General features: G+C 45.9%; 1 protein-coding gene across 2 annotated transcripts in view; it reads left to right on the top strand.

The window, feature by feature from the left end:
- gpm6ab (glycoprotein M6Ab) overlaps positions 1–20,119 on the top strand; it is a 317,594-nt gene that overhangs the window by 252,012 nt on the left and 45,463 nt on the right. For both annotated transcript variants that reach the window (XM_072515782.1, XM_072515781.1), the window contains 2 exons: positions 17,261–17,414; positions 18,554–18,630. In XM_072515782.1, coding sequence (XP_072371883.1) covers positions 17,261–17,414; positions 18,554–18,630 — 231 coding nt within the window. The remainder of the gene's footprint in view (positions 1–17,260; positions 17,415–18,553; positions 18,631–20,119) is intronic.

Below are 20,119 nucleotides of genomic sequence, written 5' to 3'. Positions count from 1 at the left end.
TTCGAAACCCATGGGGAGGGATTCTCCGACCCCGCGCCGGGTCGGAGAATTGCCGGGGGATGGGGGGGTGACCAGAAAATCGGCGCCATTGGCACTAGTGCGGTCGGCGCGGCGCAGATCGCTCTACATGGCACCCCCCCCCCCCCCCCCCCCCGGCGATTCTCCGCACGTGATTGGCCAAGTGCCCGCCGAGATAGGTTGAGTCCTGCCGGCGCCGTCACATGTGGTCCTACCCGGCGGGATCTCGGCGTTCATGTTGCGGGGGGTGGCCTGATGGGGTGGAGAGGGGATCTGACCCCTGGAGGGGCCTCCACGGTGGCCTGGCCCGTGATCGGGGCCTGCCAATCGGCAGGCGGTCCTATCCTGGTGGGCGCCTATGTTCCTCCGCGCCGGACCCCTGTAGCTCTCCGCCATGTTGCGTCGGGGCCGGCGTAGAGAAGGCAACTTCGCATGCGCGAACTTGCGCCGGCCGTAGCGCGCATGTGCGGTCCCGCGACGCCCATTCTGACGGCAGTATCGGCAGCTTGAGCAGTGTGAGGTTCTCTAGTGCCGTGCTGGCCCCCTGTGCGGTGCAGGATCACTGCTCCTAGGGGCCTGTTGACGCCGGCGTAAAACGGTCTGGCGCTTACAATGGCGTCAATACTCAGCCCCAGGATCAGAGAATCCCGCCCATGACATTTACTAACTAGAAACATGAAATCAAATAATTGTTACAGCACAGAAGGAGGCGATTTGGCCCATTGGAGCTTGTAGCTGGATATAGATAGGCTGAATGAATGGGCAAAAATCTGGGAGATGGAGTGTAACTTGGGGAAATATGAAATTGTTCACATTGGCAGAAAAATAAAAAAGCAGAGCATCGCTTCAGTGAAGAAAGACTGCAGAATTCCGAGGTGCAGATGAATTTAAGTGTTTTCTTGCATGATACACAAAAGGTTAACATACTGGTACAGAAGGTCATCAAGAAGGATAATGGAATGCTCTCATTTATTACAAAACAGAAATGAACATAGAGTAAGGATGTTCTGCTTCACGTGTAGAGGGCATTGGTGAAACTGTATCTGAAATATTTGTGTGCAATTTTGCTCTCCCTATTAAGGGAGGATGTGAATGCATTGGAGACAGTTCAGTGGAGGTCCACTAGGTTGCTACCTGGAAGAGCGGGTTGTCTTATGAGGAAAGATTGGACATATTGAGCTTGTTTCCACTGGAGTTTAGAAGTGCACCTGGGCACTGCCAGCCTGGCATGCTGGCAGTATCACCCTGGCACACCAGGATGCCCAGGTGGCATTGCCAAGATGCCCACGTGCCAGCTTTCCCTTGCCGGGGTTGGGGGGTGGGGGGGGGGTGTGAGGAGGAGCTGAGGCATGGTGGTGGCGCAGAGGGAGGGGGGGGTCGAAAGATCGGGGCTGCCTTCAAAAATGCCGCCGCAATCTGCAAGTAGAAATGACTTAAAGGGTGGCCTTGACAGCAAGTTCCTCGCCAAGGGCAAAATGAAATGGCCAAGTGTTGTTGAATAGCGGGGTCTTTTGAAACAGCTCGCTAAACGTGCCATTCGGCAGACTTTAACTTGATTCTGCTGAATGGTGGCCAATGTTTCCTCTTGTGGGTGAGTCCAGGACTGTGCTATTTACAAATTAGGGATCACCCTTTTCGGACAGAGATTTTTTTTTTTTAATTTAGAGCACCCAATTATTCTTTTCCCAATTAAGAGGCAATTTAACGTGGCCAATCCACCTAACTTGCGCATCTTTGGGTTGTGGAGGTGAAACCTACGCAGACACGGGGAGAATGTGCAAACTCCACGTGACAGTGACCCAGGGCCGGGATTCGAACCCGGGTCCTCAGCGCCATAGGCAGCAGTGCAAACCACTGTGCCGTGTGCCGCCCGCTTTTGGGACAGAGATGAGGAGAATTATTTTTCTCTCAGAGGGTTGTGCAACCTCAGAACTCTCTGCCTCAAAAGGCGGAGGAGGCGAAGTCAGTGAATATTTTTAAGGGGGGGGTGGCGGTAAATAGATTTGTGCTGGGCAAGTGAATCAAAGGTTATCAGGGGTAGATGGGAGTGTGGAACTGGAAATACAAGCAGATCAGCCATTGAATGGTGGAGAAGGTCCGAGGGGCCGAGTGGCCTACTCCTGCTCCTATTTCATATGTTTATGTCCGTTCTGGCCCTCCGCAAGTGGAACTCAGCTGGTTCCACTTCCCTGCCTTTTTCTCCATAACCCTGCAAATGTTTTCCTTTCAGGTGTTGATCCAATATTCTTTTGAAAGCCACAGCTGAATTTGCCTCCAACGCACTTTCAGGCAATGCATTCCACGTCTTCACCATCCTTTGTGTTGTCCTGGTCCATAGCCTTCATGTCACCTCTGACCTTTACATCAATCATCTTAAAACAGCATCCTCTAGTTCTCAATCCTCTGACCAATGGAAGTTTCTACGCATTTACTCTGCCCAGACCCCGAATGATTCGAACATCCACGATACAAACATACGAATTAGGAGCAGGAGTAGGCCACTAGGCCCATCGAGCCCACTCTGCCAGTCAATAAGATAATGGTTGTTTTGATTGTAATCTCAACTCCACATTCGCACCTCCCCTGGTAACCTTTCACACCCCCCCGTCCCCCCGCTTATCAAAAACCTACCTAGCGCTTCAAAATATTCAAAGATCCGGCTTCCCCCACCTTTTGAGGAAGAAAGTTCCAAAGACTCACGACCCCCGAAGAGAAAAGAAAATTCTCCTCATCCCTGTCTTAAATGGACGACCCCTTATTTTTAAACATGACCCATAGTTCTAAATTTTCTCACATGGGGCAAACATCCTGTTCACGTCCACCCTGGTCTTCAGATCTTAAGTTTCAATCAAGTCGCCTCTTACCTTTCTCAACTCCAGCAGATATAAGCCTAGCCTGTCCAACCTTTCCTCATAAGAAAAACTGTCCATTCCAGGTATTAGTCCAGTAAACCTGCTTGGATCCTCCTCTGATACATTGCATCTTTCCTTAAATAAGGAGGCCAATATTGTACACCACACTCCAGCTGTGGTCTCACCAGTTCCCTGTGCAACAGAAGCATGGCCTTCTGACCGTAGAATTCAATTCCCCTTGAATAAACAATAGCATTTTATTTTATTTCCTAATTATTGCTGTAACTGCAAACCCACCTTTTGTGGTTCATGCACGAGGATTCCCAGATCTCTCCGCAATCAGAGCTCTGCAATCTCTAATATGCTTCTTTTTATTCTTCTGGCCAAAATGGACAATTCCATATTTTCCTGCATTATATTCCATTTGCCAAATCTTTTCCCACTCACTTAATCTATCGACATCCCTTTGTAACCTCCATATGTTATCTTCACAACTTACTTTCCTATCTTTTTGTCAGTATCAAATATTAGCAACCGTACACTTAGTCCCTTCATTCAAGACATTTATATATATATTGTGAAATGTTGAGGTCCCAGCAAATCACTTGTTACATCTTGCCAACACGTGGGCAGCACGGTAGCATTCTGGATAGCACAATTGCTTCACAGCTCCAGGGTCCCAGGTTCGATTCCGGCTTGGGTCACTGTCTGGGCGGAGTCTGCACATCCTCCCCGTGTGTGCGTGGGTTTCCTCCGGGTGCTCCGATTTCCTCCCACAGTCCAAAGATGTGCAGGTTAGGTGGATTGGCCATGATAAATTGCCCTTAGTGTCCAAAATTGCCCTTCGTGTTGGGTGGGGTTACTGGGTTATGGGGATAGGGTGGAGTTGTTGACCTTGGGTCGGGTGCTCTTTCCAAGAGCCGGTGCAGACTCGACGGGCCGGATGGCCTCCTTCTGCACTGTAAATTCTATGATCTATGAACCAGAAAATGACTTACTCTCTGTTTCCTGTCAGTTAGCTCATCTACTGTCCATGCCAATATTTTATCCCCTTTGTTATTTTCACCAATAACCTTTGACGTGCCGCCTTGTCAAATGTCTGCTGGACATCTAAGGCCAGTACATCCACCAGTTCCCCTCTACCCACGGCTCATATTACTTCTTCAAAGAATTCCAATAAACTGATTAAACATGGACTTTGATTCTCCATCCTTCACGCCAATGGGATTCTCTGCTCCCGCTGCAGTGAATGGAGATTTGGCTGAGCATCAAATTCTCCATCCTCGCTGCAGCGGTAGTGAGGCGGACTCGCAACTGGGAATCTCGCTTTGCTTTCCCGCTCATAAAACAATGATAACTGTACCTGGACCACAGAAAGAGGCCGTACAACCCATTGTGTTTGTGCCAGCCGTAAAGTAAGCATTTTTTTAAACCCCCCTCCCCCCCCCCTCCCCCCACCCCCGCATTCTAATCCCACCTTCCAGCACCTGGTTCATAGCTTGATTACCTTGAATTTATCTCAATGCCCTGTTATAATGTCTTTAATAAAACTTCCAACATTTTCCCTATGATAAATGTTAAGCTGTAATTTCTCAATTTCTGTCGCACTCTCTGTTTGAATGACATTCGCTATTTTCCAATCGAATGGTACCTTCTCTGAATCTAGGGAATTTTCAAAATTTAAATCCAGCTATTAACTATCCCAATAGCCACTTTTCTTAAGACCCTAGAATGAAGTCCATCAAGACCTGCGGATTTGTCAGCTCACAGCTCCAACAATTTGCTCAGTACTATTTTCCTGGTGATTGAAATTTTCTTGAGTTCCTTCCTCCCTTCCATTTCCTGATTTTCAGCAATTTCTGGGATGTAACATGTATCCTCTACAGCAAAGACCGATGCAAAATACCCGTTCCAATTCATCTGCAATCTACTTATTTTCCATTGTTAATTCCCCAGACTCTCTTTTTATAGAACTCTCTTCTTTTAAGACGTATCGACAGGAACTCTTACTATCTGTCATTATATTTCCAGCTAGCTTTTTCTGTTATCTAACTTTTCCCACCTTTTCCCACCTTTTATAATCTTTAGGTGTTTCTTTGCTATTCTTTATACTCGGTTTTAATCTTGCTTTTTCTTTAAATTTGATACTAAGCTTTAACTTTTTTAGGAAACTAAGGATGGTGGGTCCTCCCCTTGGAGTTTTTCTTTCTTGTTGGGATGTATCTATTCTGAAATGTCTTAAATGTCTGTCACTGCATCTCTTTAATTATTTCTTAATTCAATGTGCCAGGCCACTTCAGCTTACTCTGCCATCATAATTGTTTTTATTTAAGTTTAAAATACTAATCTTGGACCCACCCTTCTCTCCCTCAAAATGACTGTGAAATTCAATCAGATTTTGATCAATGCCCCTAGGGGTGTCTTTACTATGAGCTCATTAATAAATCCTATCTCATTGCTCTATACCAGGTCGAGTATAGTGCACTCTCTGGTTGGCTCCAAAATGTGCTGTTCTAAGATACTATCCCAAAACCATTCTATGAGCCACTCATCTAGGCTACCTTTGCTCACCTGATTTTTTCCAATCTAACTGTAGAATAAGATACCCCATGATTATCACCGTGACTTTCTGACAAGCTCCCACTATTTCTTCCTTTCCACTGGGTCCAACTGTGTGCTCACCGTTAGGAGGCTTGAACGCCACTCCCACAAGTGACTTCTTGCCTTTGTTATTTTTCATCTGTACCCAAACCACTTTTACATCCTGGTATCCTGAACTTAGGTCATCCTTCTCCAATGTGCTAAAACTATTATTGACAAACAGAACCACCCCTCTGCCTTTTCCTAGCTTCCCGACCTTCCTAAGTGTCATGTACCCTTCAATATTCAGGACCCAATCTATGTCATCCTGCAGCCATGTCTCTGTAATGGCTATTATTTATTTCTATAATAATAGAAAAGCAAATTACTGCAGGTGCTGGGAAATACTGAACAATTGCAGCAAGTCTGACAGCATCTGTGGAGAGAGATGGGAGCTAACATTTTGAGTGTGGATGATTCTTTGTCAAAGCTGGAGAGATCTGGAAATATTATTTATTTCTACTTGCGCTATAAGTTCATCTATTTTGCTTTGCATGCTATATGCATTCAGATAACAAGCCTTTAGGTTTCATAGAATTTACAGTGCAGAAGGAGGCCATTCGGCCCATCGAGTCTGCACCGGCTCTTGGAAAGAGCACCCCACCCAAGCCCACACCTCCACCCTATCCCCATAACCCAGTAACCCCACCCAACACTAAGGGCAATTTTGGACACTAAGGGCAATTTAGCATGGCCAATCCACCTAACCTGCACATCTTTGGACTGTGGGAGGAAACCGGAGCACCCGGAGGAAACCCACGCACACACGGGGAGAACGTGCAGATTCCGCACAGACAGTGACCCAAGCCGGGATTCGAACCTGGGACCCTGGAGCTCTGAAGCAATTGTGCTAACCACATGCTGCCCATGGTAATTTTGTTACTTTATTCTTTTTGTAATATTTAGCCTAATCTGCTGATTTAATCTCTGTCCCTTCATGAATGGTCTGTTTATCCTTTCTCATATTAATAATAATAATAATAATAATCTCTTTTATTGTCACAAGTATGAAGTTACTGTGAAAAGCCCCTAGTTGCCACATTCCGGCGCCTGTTCGGCTAAGCTGGTATGGGAATTGAACCCGCGCTGCTGGCCTTGTTCTGGAATTATACTTATAAATCTTTTCTGTATTCCCTCCATACTTTCCTATCCTTCCGAACATGTAGTGTTCAGAGTTGAACACAATCCTCCAGGTGAGGCAGGACCAGCGTTTCATAAACGCTCATCATAATCTCCTTCCTTAAGTACACTTTCGCTCTATTTATAAAAACCCAGGATGCTGAAAGCTTTATGAATTGCTTTCTCAAACTGCCCTGCCACCTTCACGCCCCAGATCCCTTTCACCACATTTAGAATTGTTTCCTTTATTTTATGTGCGGTCTTTCCCCCTTCTTGTCTCACTTCACACTCAGCTTTAAATTTCATCTGCCATGTGCCCAGTCATTCCACCAGCCTGCTTATGTCCTCTGACAGTCTGTCACTATCCTCCCCACAATTCAAAATACTGCGAAGGACAGCAGAAACACTGGAGCACCACCTCCTGCCATGGGGGAAGGGATGAACTCTGCAATGTTTCTGACTGAATGAACTAAAATAGGCAGGATATCTTTTGCATCCCAGGCACATTCAATGATAAAGGGCTCGGATAAGTAGTGGGGCGTCAGCAATGTGAACATCATATTTCCTCTATCCTTATAGCCTGTGCTCCCATTAGTATAGTCTGACAGGAAGCTATCATTAAAATGTTGTTTGCGCAAAAACCATGCCACGTCAATCCTCTTTCAGTTTGTGTCAGCCCAGCCGTCTTCTGTGAACAGAGACTGGAGCTGCTGTCCTGCCTCATAACAAATTAAACAAAGGAAACAAAAAAATACACAATCTCAGTAGACCACTAGCCGCAGTCTGGCAGCCTCTAAAGATTTTTGCCCCAAGGCATCGAATGTACACGGGTTTTGTTCACAATGTTGTAAGGATACGTGAAAGTCCAAAACAACAACTGGTTGGTGACAGATTGCCCACTGGCGCTGCCAGAAGTAGCACTATCGTCACCTGCCAAAGGGAAAATTGTTGCCATGCTTCAGCGCTGGCGCCAGCGTATGGGGTTCAATGACGTCCTCCTGCGTTCTATCATTATATTATTCACACACCCATTCAAGTTAAACACCACATTATTCCACTCCCACTTGTAACCAGATGCAGAATCGATCAGCTATTCTGGATGCACTACAGCAGCTTATTTTAAATCGCTAGTTAATCAATACCTGCTTTAGATTGTGGTTCATGACTTGAAACTGTGCAAGGACTCCTTCAACAAAAGCACCTTGCTGCTTATAAATGGTCACCAATAAGACAATGAAAGCCACAAATGTTGCAGACGGTGTAACAATGCAAACCGATATTGGCGATATTACAGTGCAGATGCTTGGCGTTATATAGCAGTGTTTTGCTGGTTTGATACTTGATGTATCGTGAACTCTTGCCCCTGGCACTGTATGGCCTGAAAACTAAAATCAAAATGTCCCTGTGTTACCATGAGGAGGGATTAAATGGCCCCTGTTTTTCCCTCTCCTCTTGTGACTGCAGTAGGTTTTTGCTTGATTAGAAAAGGATATACTTGTCAATTTAATGAGTACATAATTGTTTATTGTTAATCGTACCAGCAAACAGGTTTTCTTGAGTTTAACAAAGAAAGAGCAGGCTTTATGATACTTAAAACCAATCGAAATAAAATAATTAAATATGCTCCAACTTTCCTGAACACACACATACACATGAACATACAGACACAAAATGCACACATGCAGAGTCAGACGCTTTTTCCCTGGGTGAAAAAGTCAATTACTAGGGGACATGGGTTTAAGGTCGAGGGGGAAAGTTTAGAGGAGATGTGCGAGGCATGTTTTTTTACACAGAGGCTAGTGAGTGCCTGGAACGTGTTGCTGGGGAGGTGGCGGAGGCAGGTACGACAGAGGCATCTTGACGAATACATGAATAGGATGGGAATAGAGGGATATGGACCTCGGAAATGTAGAAGGTTTTAGTTTAGACAGGCATCATGATTGGTGCAGGCTTGAAGAGTCGAAGGGCCTGTTCCTGTGCTGTACTGTACTTTGTTCTTTGCGCATACATTAAAAAGAAAAACGACTTTCCCTTTCTGTGATACCATTCACAGCATTCTAAGATGGACTGTGACCTGCTTTCAAATCATTGCCCAAAGTCACTATATGCAACATACCATGAGGAAATTAGCCTGAGCGGCCTCTTGACAACATTTCAGTTATCTGTTCCTCCCTCAGCCACTCAGCACCTATCCAATGGCATGGCCAATACTAGGAGCTTGTCACGTAGGAATGAAAGCAGCAACTCAGGGCCATTCCAGCATTAGACTACAATTTGGCTCTTCCTATCTTGTTCCATCTAATCCACCCGTCATAAGCAGTATATAATCCATCACACGTCTTCCTCTCTTTAACTCTGAAGAAGAGTCACTCAGACTCGAAACACTAACCTGGTTTCTCCCTCCACAGATGCTGCCAGACCTGCTGAGCTTTTCCATCATTTTCAGATTTTATTTCAGATTGCCAACATCCGCAGTACTTTTGCTTTTATCTTCCTGTTTAAGGCCTGTTCCATATGCAAGGGGATGCACTCAAATTGTTTTATCAAAAATCTCAGAAAGGCAATTTTTAAAAATGATCTCCCGGGATGTGGGTATCGTTGGCCATGCTGGCAATTTTTATTGTCCTTGAGAAGGTGGGGGTGAGCCACCGTCTTGAACCGCAGTAGTGCCGGTGGTGTTTGTGCACGCAGTGTGGTGTTAGGGAGGAGGTTCAAGGCTTTTGACCTAGCAACAGTGAAGGAACAACAACATATTTCTGAGTCAGGTTGGTGTTTAGCTTGGAGGGGATCTTTCAGGTGGTGGTGTTCCCATGCTGCCCTTGTCGTTCTAAATGGAAGAGGTCACTTGTTTGGAAGGTGCTTTCAAAGGAGTCTTTGTAAGTTGCTGCCATGCACCTCGCAGATTGCACACACTGTTGCCACTGTGCACAGTGGGGGAGTCAGTGGTGTTGGATGGGGTACCAATCAAGCCAACTGCTTTATCCTGTTGAACGTCTTAAGTGTTGTTTGAGCTGCACTCATCCAGGCAAATGGAGAGTATTCCATCACACTCCTGACTTGTGCCTTGTAGATGGCGGGCAGGCTGTGGGGAGTCAGAAGGTAAGTTACTTACCGCATTCCCAGCCTCTGACCAGCTGATGACAGTAGCCCAGCAAATAGGGTAGAGGGAAGCAGGATGTTGGATAGACTGCAACTGCACTAAATTGTGACAGATTGAGTTCAATATGAAGAAGTGTGAGGTGCTTTGAATCTAGGAAAGGTAGATCAGGGTATTTTCTAAATTGTGAGAAGTTAGGATCAATGGAAGAATAAAGAGAATGGGTCTGTGGCACGGTGGTGAAAACGGAAACCATTAAAATGTCATGGTCAGTTGCAAAAAATGAATTTAAAATGCCAACATTCTTTGTGTTGGCCGTTATCTCAATGGAGCTGGAATACTAAGGGATGAAAGTTATATTGCATCTCTGAATAGTCCCCATTTAGAATACTTAGATTAGTTCTGGGCATTGCACCCAAGTCTTGGAAGGAGGGTGACGCACAGTTTCGCCAAGAACAATACCAGGGTTAAATGGATTAAGTTATGAGATGACACCAAAATACTGCAGATGCTGGAAATGTGAAATAAAAATAGAAAATGCAAGGAACAGGTCAGGCACATTTATCAAGAGAGAGAAATTCAGGTAGATGACCTTTAATACGAAATGGAAAATGTTAGAAATAGATTGTAGGTGAGTACGCGGAGCAGGGTAAAGGAGGGGGGTGGGTACAATAAAAAAGCAAATTCTACGATTTGGTGGAATGCGGGAGAGATTAATCAACACAAAGAAAGATGGTGCAAGGCAAAATGGGATGCATAGTGCATGGAACAGGCTGACGGGGCCTAAAGGCCTACTCCTGCTTCCTTGTTCTAACTGGGCTAATTTTCCATTGAGTTAAAGGATGAGTAATTGGGATGTTTAAATTGATCAAAAAAGAGGTTGAAAAAGCAGATAGGTTGAAATTTCCTCGGGTGTGTGTGTGTGGTGGGGATGGGGACAGAGACAGTTTGGAACAAGGAGGGGCACTTATTTAAAATCAGAGATACCATTAAATAGTGATATCAGGAACCATGAGCGAAATTCTCCATCCCGCCCCGCCACATTTCTGCCCCGACCCGCCGGCGGGATGCTCCGTAACACCGGCCGGTCAATGGGGTTTCCCATTGTGGGGCAGCCCCACGCCGTCGGGAAACCCCCGGGCGCCGGCAAAACGGAGACTCCCGCCGGCGGAGAATGACGTCCCAGTTCTTTGCACAAATAGCAGTAAGAAATCTTGAACAGTCTATCACCAAAACATTCAGAGGTTCGGCCAATTGAAAGGGGAAAGACTGGGATTGAAGGAACATTTGGTCGGCAATGACAAGAAGGGACACGGAATCATAGTGGGCATATTGAGTCAAGATGCAGAAAAACTATGGGCCGGGATTCTCCGATCCCGCGGGCAAGTTCTGGCGCCGGCATTAAAACCGGTGCGAGCGACTCCGGCGTCAACGGGCTACTAGGTCCGGGTATGCACCACTTCCTAGGGGGCTAGTACAGCGCCAGAGTGATGTCCGCTGCTCTGGTGCTTGAAAGTCAGCGCGCCATGGCCAGTGCGTGTCCGCGCATGCGCTTGGGTTCCCGTATCCGCTCCGGCCCCCGGGCAATATGGCGGAGCCCTACAGGGGCCTGGCGCGGAGGAACATAGGCCCCCCACGGAACTAGCCCACCCGCCGATCGGTAGGCCCCGATCGCGGGCCAGGCCACCGTGTAGGCCTCCCCTGGAGCCGGACACCCCCGCTCCCCCCCACACCCCCACCAGGCCGGCCCCCGCATCCAGAACTCCGAGGTCCCGCCGGTTGGGACCATATGTACCCCACGCCGGCGGAGCTTGGCCGAACTCGACGGGCACTCGGCCTGTCGAGGCGCGGACAATTGTGGGGGGGGGCGCTTTCAACGGTCCCCGTCTGGCGCAGCGGTAATCCTGCGGGCGCACGAGAATCAGCGCTGTTGAATCGTTGGGCCGGCGTCGAAGCATCATGGTGCGATTCCCGCGCACTCCCCGGCGCGGGGGTCGGAGAATTTCGGCCATGATCTAATTGAATGCATGGTGGCACAGATCTGAGAGGTGAATGTCTTACACCTGGTCGTATGCTGATAAACAGGTCTCCACGCCCCCTTCTATTTAACCACTTCATAATTTTAAAGAGCTCTATCAGGTCTCTTCGCCACTTGATCCCATGCCCCTTAATGCCATTGCCTAGCTGAAAAAAAATCTAGCAGTCTCAGATTTTACATTTTCAATTAACCTAAATTCAAATGCTTTCTGTGGGAGACATTTCCAGATTCCCCCTTCTGTTCCGAATTCTAACCCCCCCCCACCCACTCCATTCCCCCTGGAGAAAGGTTCTCTTCATCTACCATTGAATACCATTATTCAATGGTTAACTCATCCCTTAATCTTCTCTTTCTGCAAGGGGAAAGGGCCCTCAATCTTTCTGGTAGTTACGTCTTCTCAATTCTGGTCACATCCCTGTAGGTCCTTTCCGTACTTTCGCCAGCGCTTCTGTGTCCACTTCGCAAAACCAGAGAGACCAGGGCTGCAGTAGGTTTGATTCATTTAGGTAGACTTTTATGGATGGTAATCAGGTGATGCACATCGTGTCAGATTTTCAGTGCCTTGACATTAGTGGAATGGCAATCGGCAGCAGGTTTCATAATGGTTGGGCAATTTGCTCTGCCAGATTACCCTTCCATGCTGTGATGAAAAAATATATTGTATCATACCTGAGTCACTTGCGCTAAAAGCAAAAGATAAAAGGTTGTGGTGGATAGTGAGAAATCTGTTCACATACATACGAACATACGAATCAGGAACAGGTGCAGACCACTTGGGCCCCTTGAGCCTGCTCCACCATTCAATAAGATCATGGCTGATCTAATTGTAACCTCAGCCCCACATTCCTGCCTACCCCCAATAACCTTATGGCCTCTTTTTAGTCAAGAATCTATCTAGCTCAGGGCAGCACGATGGCACAGTGGGTTAACCCTGCTGCCTCGCGGCACCGAGGTCCCAGGTTCGATCCTGGCTCTGGGTCACTGTCCGTGTGGAGTTTGCACATTCTCCCAGTGTTTGAGTAGGTTTCGCTCCCACAACCCAAAGCTGTGCAGGGTAGGTGGATTGGCCACTCGAAATTGCCCCTTAATTGGAAAAAATGATTTGGGTACTCTAAATTTAAAAAAAAAAGAATCTATCTCTGCCTAAAAACATTCAAAGAATCTGGAGTGAATTCTCTGCCGGCTGGTTTCCTGGCGGCGTGGGGGTGCCGACAATGGGAAATCCCATTGGCCAGTGGCGGGAACGGAGAATCCCGCTGCCAACGACGGCGTACCTTCACGATACATGCGGCTGGGGAGGCAGAGAATTCACGCCTCTGCTTCCCCTGGGCTGGATTCTCCCAAAATGGAACTATGTCCCCACGCGGCTTAAAAATGCTGGAGTTTTACTCTCGAGATTCCTGGAAAAAAGTACAGCTAATTCAATGCCCTGCAGGGGGCTAGCAGGGACCCGGAGTAATTCGGCCGGTCGGGAGCGGAGGATCGCTGGGCTGGCCTCTGGCAATGGGCCCCCCGCCGCACGACGCACTCCGCGATCACGCCGATTCTCGGGTCCTGGAGAATCGCCGGACTGGCGCCGGGCCCGATTTCGGTGTGAAATTGGATTCTCCGCCCCCGCGCCGCAATCGCGTTCGGTGCGGGGCTGCGGGGAATCCAGCCCACTGTCCTTTGAGAGTTCCAGAGACTCACAACCCTCTGAGAGAAAAAAATCTCCTCATCTCTATCTTAACTGAGTGACCCCTTATTTTTAACCAGTGACCTCTAGTTCTAGATCAATTATGTACATCAATTATGAGCAGGCCTGAGCTGGATTTTCACAGAAGAGTCTTTGCCATGATTCTGCATCCATGATGTTTGGAACTAATGCTCTCAATAAACCTCTTGACAGAAGATGTATGTGCTGTCTATAACTTGCAGAGCCAGAGAGTTGAGAAGACTGAACAGCTGGAGCTCCTTTTTCTAAAAAAGAGAAGCTGATGGGCATGCTAATAGACAAAATTATGCAGGGCCGGGACAATGTGGACTTGGTGAAATTGCTTCCACTTACAGGGAATCTAAAATTAGGGGTCATTAATATAAAATAGTCACAAATAAATCCAATAAGGGTGGAATTTGAACAATAATTATATTCTGAAGGGTTACTTGTCAAAATGATTTAAAGTAATGTGCTAATTCACTGGAAATTATAATATCCACCTAAGTATTCCTTCCATGGATTAGGAGCTGCATTGGATAAACATTATGGATTAGAGAAACATAATCCAACTCACTGGAATTCGGGGGAAATGCTTTTAACCAGAAAGTGATTAGAACCTGAAACATGCTGCCACATAAGAGTTTCAATTCCAATTCCCTTCCCACACCTAGTGACGCACCAAGGCAGGCTTTTGTCTGTTTCCTTAGCAAGTTGTTCCTTGAGCAGGTCGCTCGTCTGTCGCCAGGGGCTTATAGCTTGAAGGGCACCACTCCACATCAAGCGGGGCTGACCAGGAGTCTCTCCCACTCTTATTGGCAGCCATTGGTATGCGTTGACCCTCTCAACCTGTTTGGCCGGGTTATGAACACACCTTCCTTGACCACCAAGTCCTGAGGTGGGACTCGAACCTGCAGTTCATGGCTCAGGGGCAGAGACGATACCTTTGCGTCACAAGACCTCCTGCCACATAGGTTAGTTGAACAAAGAATCAGAGGTGTCTGTAAGGAGAAGCTGGATAAGTAAATGAGGGAAAAGATTAATATATTGAGAGGCTGAGATGAAAAGGAGAATTGTGTGGAACAGAAGCACCAGTCGGGCCAAGGGGCAAATTTCTGCCTTTTAACATTCTAAGGCGCTTGAATAAAAATATTTTTATGATGTGACAGAAATAATGTGAAGGTAATGATATAAATTTTATTGGATAAAATTGGGAAGTTATATAATTTAAGGGAACAGAGATATGCTGGAAAAAATGAGGTTTTGTACAACTCAACTTCAAATATAGATATATTTATATATTATGTACAATATATTTATATCATTTTATCTACATGCATGTTACATGTATTTATGAAATCAAACAATGTATTATTTTTTTTATTTCATACAAATTTTTAAAATTTAGAGTACCCAATTATTTTTTTCCAATTAAGGGGCAATTTAGCATGGCCAATCCACCTACCCTGCACATCTTTGGATTGTGAGGGCGAGACCCATACAAACATGGGGAGACTGTGCAAACTCCACATGGACAGTGACCCAGAGCCGGGATCGAACCTGGGATCTCGGCGGCGTGAGGCACCAGGGCTAATCCACTGCGCCACCGTGCTGCCCCTATATATTTTGTAACCTCCTGAGTCTTGCTTCACAATTTGAGCAATTTTGATGAGGTAAATGGAGGAGATGGTAACTGGAGACCACACAAATCTAAATCTGCTTAATTTCTTCAGAAGAATTTGTATTCCGCAGAAAGTAATGGATTCATTGAGTACCAGAAACTGGGATGATAATCGAATTTAAACAGCTTTTAAAAAGGAAAGTGATCAATATGCAAAAATAGAAATAAAAATTTTGTGGGAAAAGGCCAGAGGAATGAGACAAAGGGGGACAGGTTTTTTTGTAAATTTCCAACCTCCTGACAATCTTCTTGCGTTACATACATTATTTACCTCAAAGTCAAATGTCTGACTGGTTCAATTGCCACAGCTACCTGATGGGTGAATTGAAACTCCATTCTTTGAAAAGGTGCTGTACAAGTGCCAGGGAAAGAAGGATGTTACAGAATGGTGGGAAAGGAGGCAAAAGATGGCTGGGTCTAGTTGAAGAATCGTGCTTTGAGATGGGTCTTTCTACCTAATCTTGGCATGAGACTTGGCTAGCAAACAGACCACAGACATTCTCTGGTATCTGCTTCACACTTGTTTATTATTACTACTTACAAACAGGTTGCAGAGTAGGCATTATGTTGCTGGGCATGATTCCAACCACTCTCTCTCTCTCGAATCTAACTCGCGACTGATGGCTGTCAGTAGTATAACATAATCTACGCCATGTATTAGCATTTCCCATCTGTTCAACTTTTATACTGGGGAGGCGGTGGCATGATGATATTGTCACTCCAATTAAAGTCCAATGATGACTATGAAACCATTGTCGGTTGTTGTTAAAAAAAACCCCACCTGATTCACTAATGTCCTACAGGGAAAGAAATCTGCCAACCTTATCTGGTCTGGTCTACATGAGATTCCAGACCCACAGCAATGTGGTTGACTCTTAAATGCCCTCTGAAATGGCCTAGCAAGCCTCTCATTTCAAGGACAATTCAGGATGGGCAATAAATGCTGGCCTTGCAAGTGACATTAACATCCCATGAAAGAATAAAACTAAAGATACAGATAATGGAGACACGATGATTCAAATGGTTTTCTTCTTTGCTGTAAATGTTCATTCTGTGACTGGATCAGTTTCCCTCAAGACGCCTTCAGTGTTATGGTCTCACTAACATTTGACAAGATGCACAAACGCGCTGCCCTTGAGGCGCGAGGCCCTTATATCATGCAGTGTGTTGGTAATTCTACTGCCTGCGCCATGCATTGGAGGCAGTTCAGAGGAGGTTCACCAGATTGATACCTGGAATGAGCGTGTATTATGAGTGCCTGATGAGGAAAGGCTGGAGAGATTGGGCTTGTTTCCACTGGAATTCAAAAGTGAGGGGTGACGTGATTGTATTATGTAACATCCTGAACTGTCTTGACACGGTGGACGTGGAAAAGTTGTTCCCTCTTCAGGGTGAGTACAGAACTAGGGGGCACTTTATTAAAATTAGGGGTCACACATTTGGGACAGAGATGAGAATTATTTTTCCCTCAGAGGGTTGTGCAACTTTGGAGCTCACTGCCTCAGAAGGTGGTGGAGGTGGGGGGTCATTGAATATTTTTAAGGTAGAGGTTCTTATTGGACAAGGGAATCAAAGGTTATCGGGGGGGGGGGGGTAGATGGGAATGTGGAACTCGAAACACCATCAGATCAGCTATAATCTTATTGAATATGGAGCAGGCTCGAGGGGCTGAATGGCCTCCATCTGCTCTTACTTCGTATGCAATAAAGGAAAGAAAGTCTGCTGCATGTTGCTGTTTCTTTTTGTTTGCAAATGAAAGGATAATTAATGAAAATTTCAATAAGGGAAGGCATTAAAAACAATCTATGCTCATTTTTAATTTAGAAGATTGATGTTGAAAATGTTCATGCTGTGTACTTATTCAAAGAGGTGGACATCAAACTGAGGAAAGCAAACTAATGGTAACAGTGTAGTTAACTCCTGCACAACAGATGGCAGCTTTGGTCTTCAGGCACCTTGTAGCGTCTCGATAGGTGTTTGGAAGACAGGAATTGCTAGCGGATGAAAAGCAAAGTCTATCTGTTATGCCTTCGATTGTTGGCGATATGCAATGTTAACCACATTCATTTGGAAATAAGACAAAATGTCTCAGTATTCTAAGCACACCTATTTTCTATTTCAGTTCATCATGCTGACCTATATCTTCATGTTGGCATGGTTGGGAGTGACAGCCTTTACCTCGCTGCCTGTCTTCATGTACTTCAATATCTGGACGCTCTGCCAGAACGTCACCATCATGGAGTCCACTGATCTCTGCTTTGATCTCCGTCAGTTTGGTAGGTAACAACTCGAACTGAGCGGCGAGATATACATACGTAGGAGCATTTACACTTTAATGTGAATAATAATCATCTCCTGCCCACAATCCCCGCACGGCACCTTAAGGCCCAGTTGGTAGCATTCTTGTATCCGGGAAAGAAGTTTGTGGATTCAAGTTGCACTGCAGTGAACACAAAATTCAGGCTGATGTAAACCTCAATGTAGCACTAAGGGAGAGCTGCACTGTCAACTGCGTCCTCTTTCAGATGACTCATTAAACTATCGTTCTGCTTCCCTCTCAGGTCCATTCAACGAAAGAAAACCCACGGTATGAGATCAAAGAATAACAAAGGAATCCTCTCCCTTGTCCTGGTTAATATTTATTCATCAGTCACCATTATTAAAACAGATCATCGGGTCATTATTGCATTGTATTTTTGGGATCTTGCTGTGCAGAAATTGATGGCAACATTGTCTACATCACAACAGCAGTGACTATAATCAAAAGTAAAACACTTTGGGATGTCTGCAGATTAAGAAAGGTTATAGCTGGCTATAGCTGCCAACGTGTCTTCCTTTGGTCAACTGTGGCACAATTGGTAGCTATTGTCTCTGATGTGCACCTTGTCACATTTACTCCAGTGCAGTACCGAGGGAGTGCTGCACTATTGGAGGTGCTATCTTTAGGTTGAGACGTTAAGCCGAGGCCCCAGTCCGCTCTTTCAGTTTGGATGTAAAAAGTCCAACCATCACTATTTCAAAATAGAGCAGAGGATGTATTCCTGGTGTCCAGGTCAATATTTGTCCCTCAACCAACATCATATACAGAGATTGTTATCACATTAGTTTTTGTGGGAGCTTACTGTGCATAGGTCGGCTGACCTCTTTCCTACATTATAACAGCGACCACACTTGGAAAGTACTAGATTGGCTGTAAAGTCGTGTGAGGTATCCGATGGTTATGAAGTCTTTCTTTTCTTTTTTGCTTTCTCTCTTTCCTAATGTGTTACTTCAATCAGGTTTCTGTTGATGGTCACAGCGAGGTGTACCAGGGCAGTCTGAATCAGGGGCACTGACGCTGAATGATGTCCTTTTGGAGTAGCGGTAAAAGCGCGGATTCATCATGATGAATGTTTAACAGAGGTTTCTGTTTTAGGTATTGTGTCAATTCACGAGCAGAAGACCGTCTGCACCTTGAATGAGAACTTCAGCAAGCTGTGCCAATCCAATGACGTAAGTTCATCCAGGAGTTTATAGCCCAGAGTAATGGACACTGAGTGGATAAGCACCTTGGGATGCTTAATTACGCGAAAGACACGATGGGTGAAATTGTCCGCCTCGTGCCGTCAGTAGCGGAGTAACCCGTTGAGTGAAAATCCAGCGTCGGGGAGAAAACAGGATTGACGCCGGGCGCCAATCCATGTAAAATGCTCCAGACCTCCCTGGTGTCTGAATTGAGGATGCAAATGAGTTGTGGGCCAGACACCATATTCTCTAGGCCCACGTGGTCCTCTGGGGTGGGAATCACGGCGGCGAGAATTACTACAGGTCTTGACAAGCGTGGCTCTGACGTGGTGGCCCTTGCGGTGGACCAAGGGGATAACTCTTTAGGAGTTGCCCCAAAGTCCATCGGAGGACAACCCTACACCCCACAATACAAGAGCTGCCCAACCCACCCCCACCAGACCTCCCCCGCCATACCCCTGCCAGCGACCCCCTAAATAAAGAGACCCCCTATAGACTCCCTAAATAAAGAAACACTCCTCAGAGACCCCCTAAATAACGAGACCCTAGATAAAGAAACACCCCCCCAGAGACCCCTAAATAAATAAACCCCTCACAGAGACCTCCTAAATAAGGAGACCCCACACGGACACCCCCTAAATAAAGAGACCCCTCACAGAGACGATCTAAATAAGGAGACTCCCCAAGACCAGAAAACAGACCCCTGTCAGGAAGCCCCTCAGAAAAGTGACCCCAGTCCAGATGTCCAGGATGTCTCCGATGTCAGTAAGAACCCTTCCCCGCACCACCCAGAAAAGAAACCCTTGTCTGGAAGCTAGAGAGCAGTCCAAACAGAGGCAATGAAAATAATCACTGCTTTAACACTCACCTGGACAATACACCTGCTGGCTCAGACACAGGAAGCAGCACTTGTCAATTCCTGAAAAGATAAAAAAAGCCAGCTGTGTTTAAACCCCCTCAGACCTTTGATCTGCAAGCCTTTCATTCATTTCTCCTTGATACTGATTTTACTAGCCTGTGATTGACAGTTTCCACACACCCCACCCCAGCTGTGAGCATTGTCTCATTCATCTCCCTTCATGGTTGAGTAACTCGGAAGTGTTCTAACTGCAATGTTTATAAACGTCAAGCTTTGATTGACAGCTCTAGGATCACTTCAAACAAAATTAAGTGCTTTCCAGTCATCTCCCTTCATGGTTGAGTGATTTTCAAGTGGTCAGCTAGAAATTGACAGCGGTTAATTGTTTTTGATGTTGTCCAGAAGCTGTCAGTCAAAGCTTGATGTTTATAAACATTACCCTTCCAGCACTTTAGAGTACTCAACTGTGAAGAGACATGACTGGAACAAGGCTGACAGCTTTGTGTGTGTGGAAGCTGTCAATCAGAGCATAGTAAAATCAGTATCAAAAATAAATGAATGAATGGTTTGCAGCCACTCTGAGGGGGTTTAAACACAGCTAGACTTTTTTCTTTGTTT

Source organism: Scyliorhinus torazame, chromosome 9 (genome assembly GCF_047496885.1).
Source record: "Scyliorhinus torazame isolate Kashiwa2021f chromosome 9, sScyTor2.1, whole genome shotgun sequence".
NCBI lineage: Eukaryota > Metazoa > Chordata > Chondrichthyes > Carcharhiniformes > Scyliorhinidae > Scyliorhinus > Scyliorhinus torazame.
Note: the sequence above shows the minus strand (reverse complement) of the source record. Positions and strands in the feature narration are given on the sequence as shown.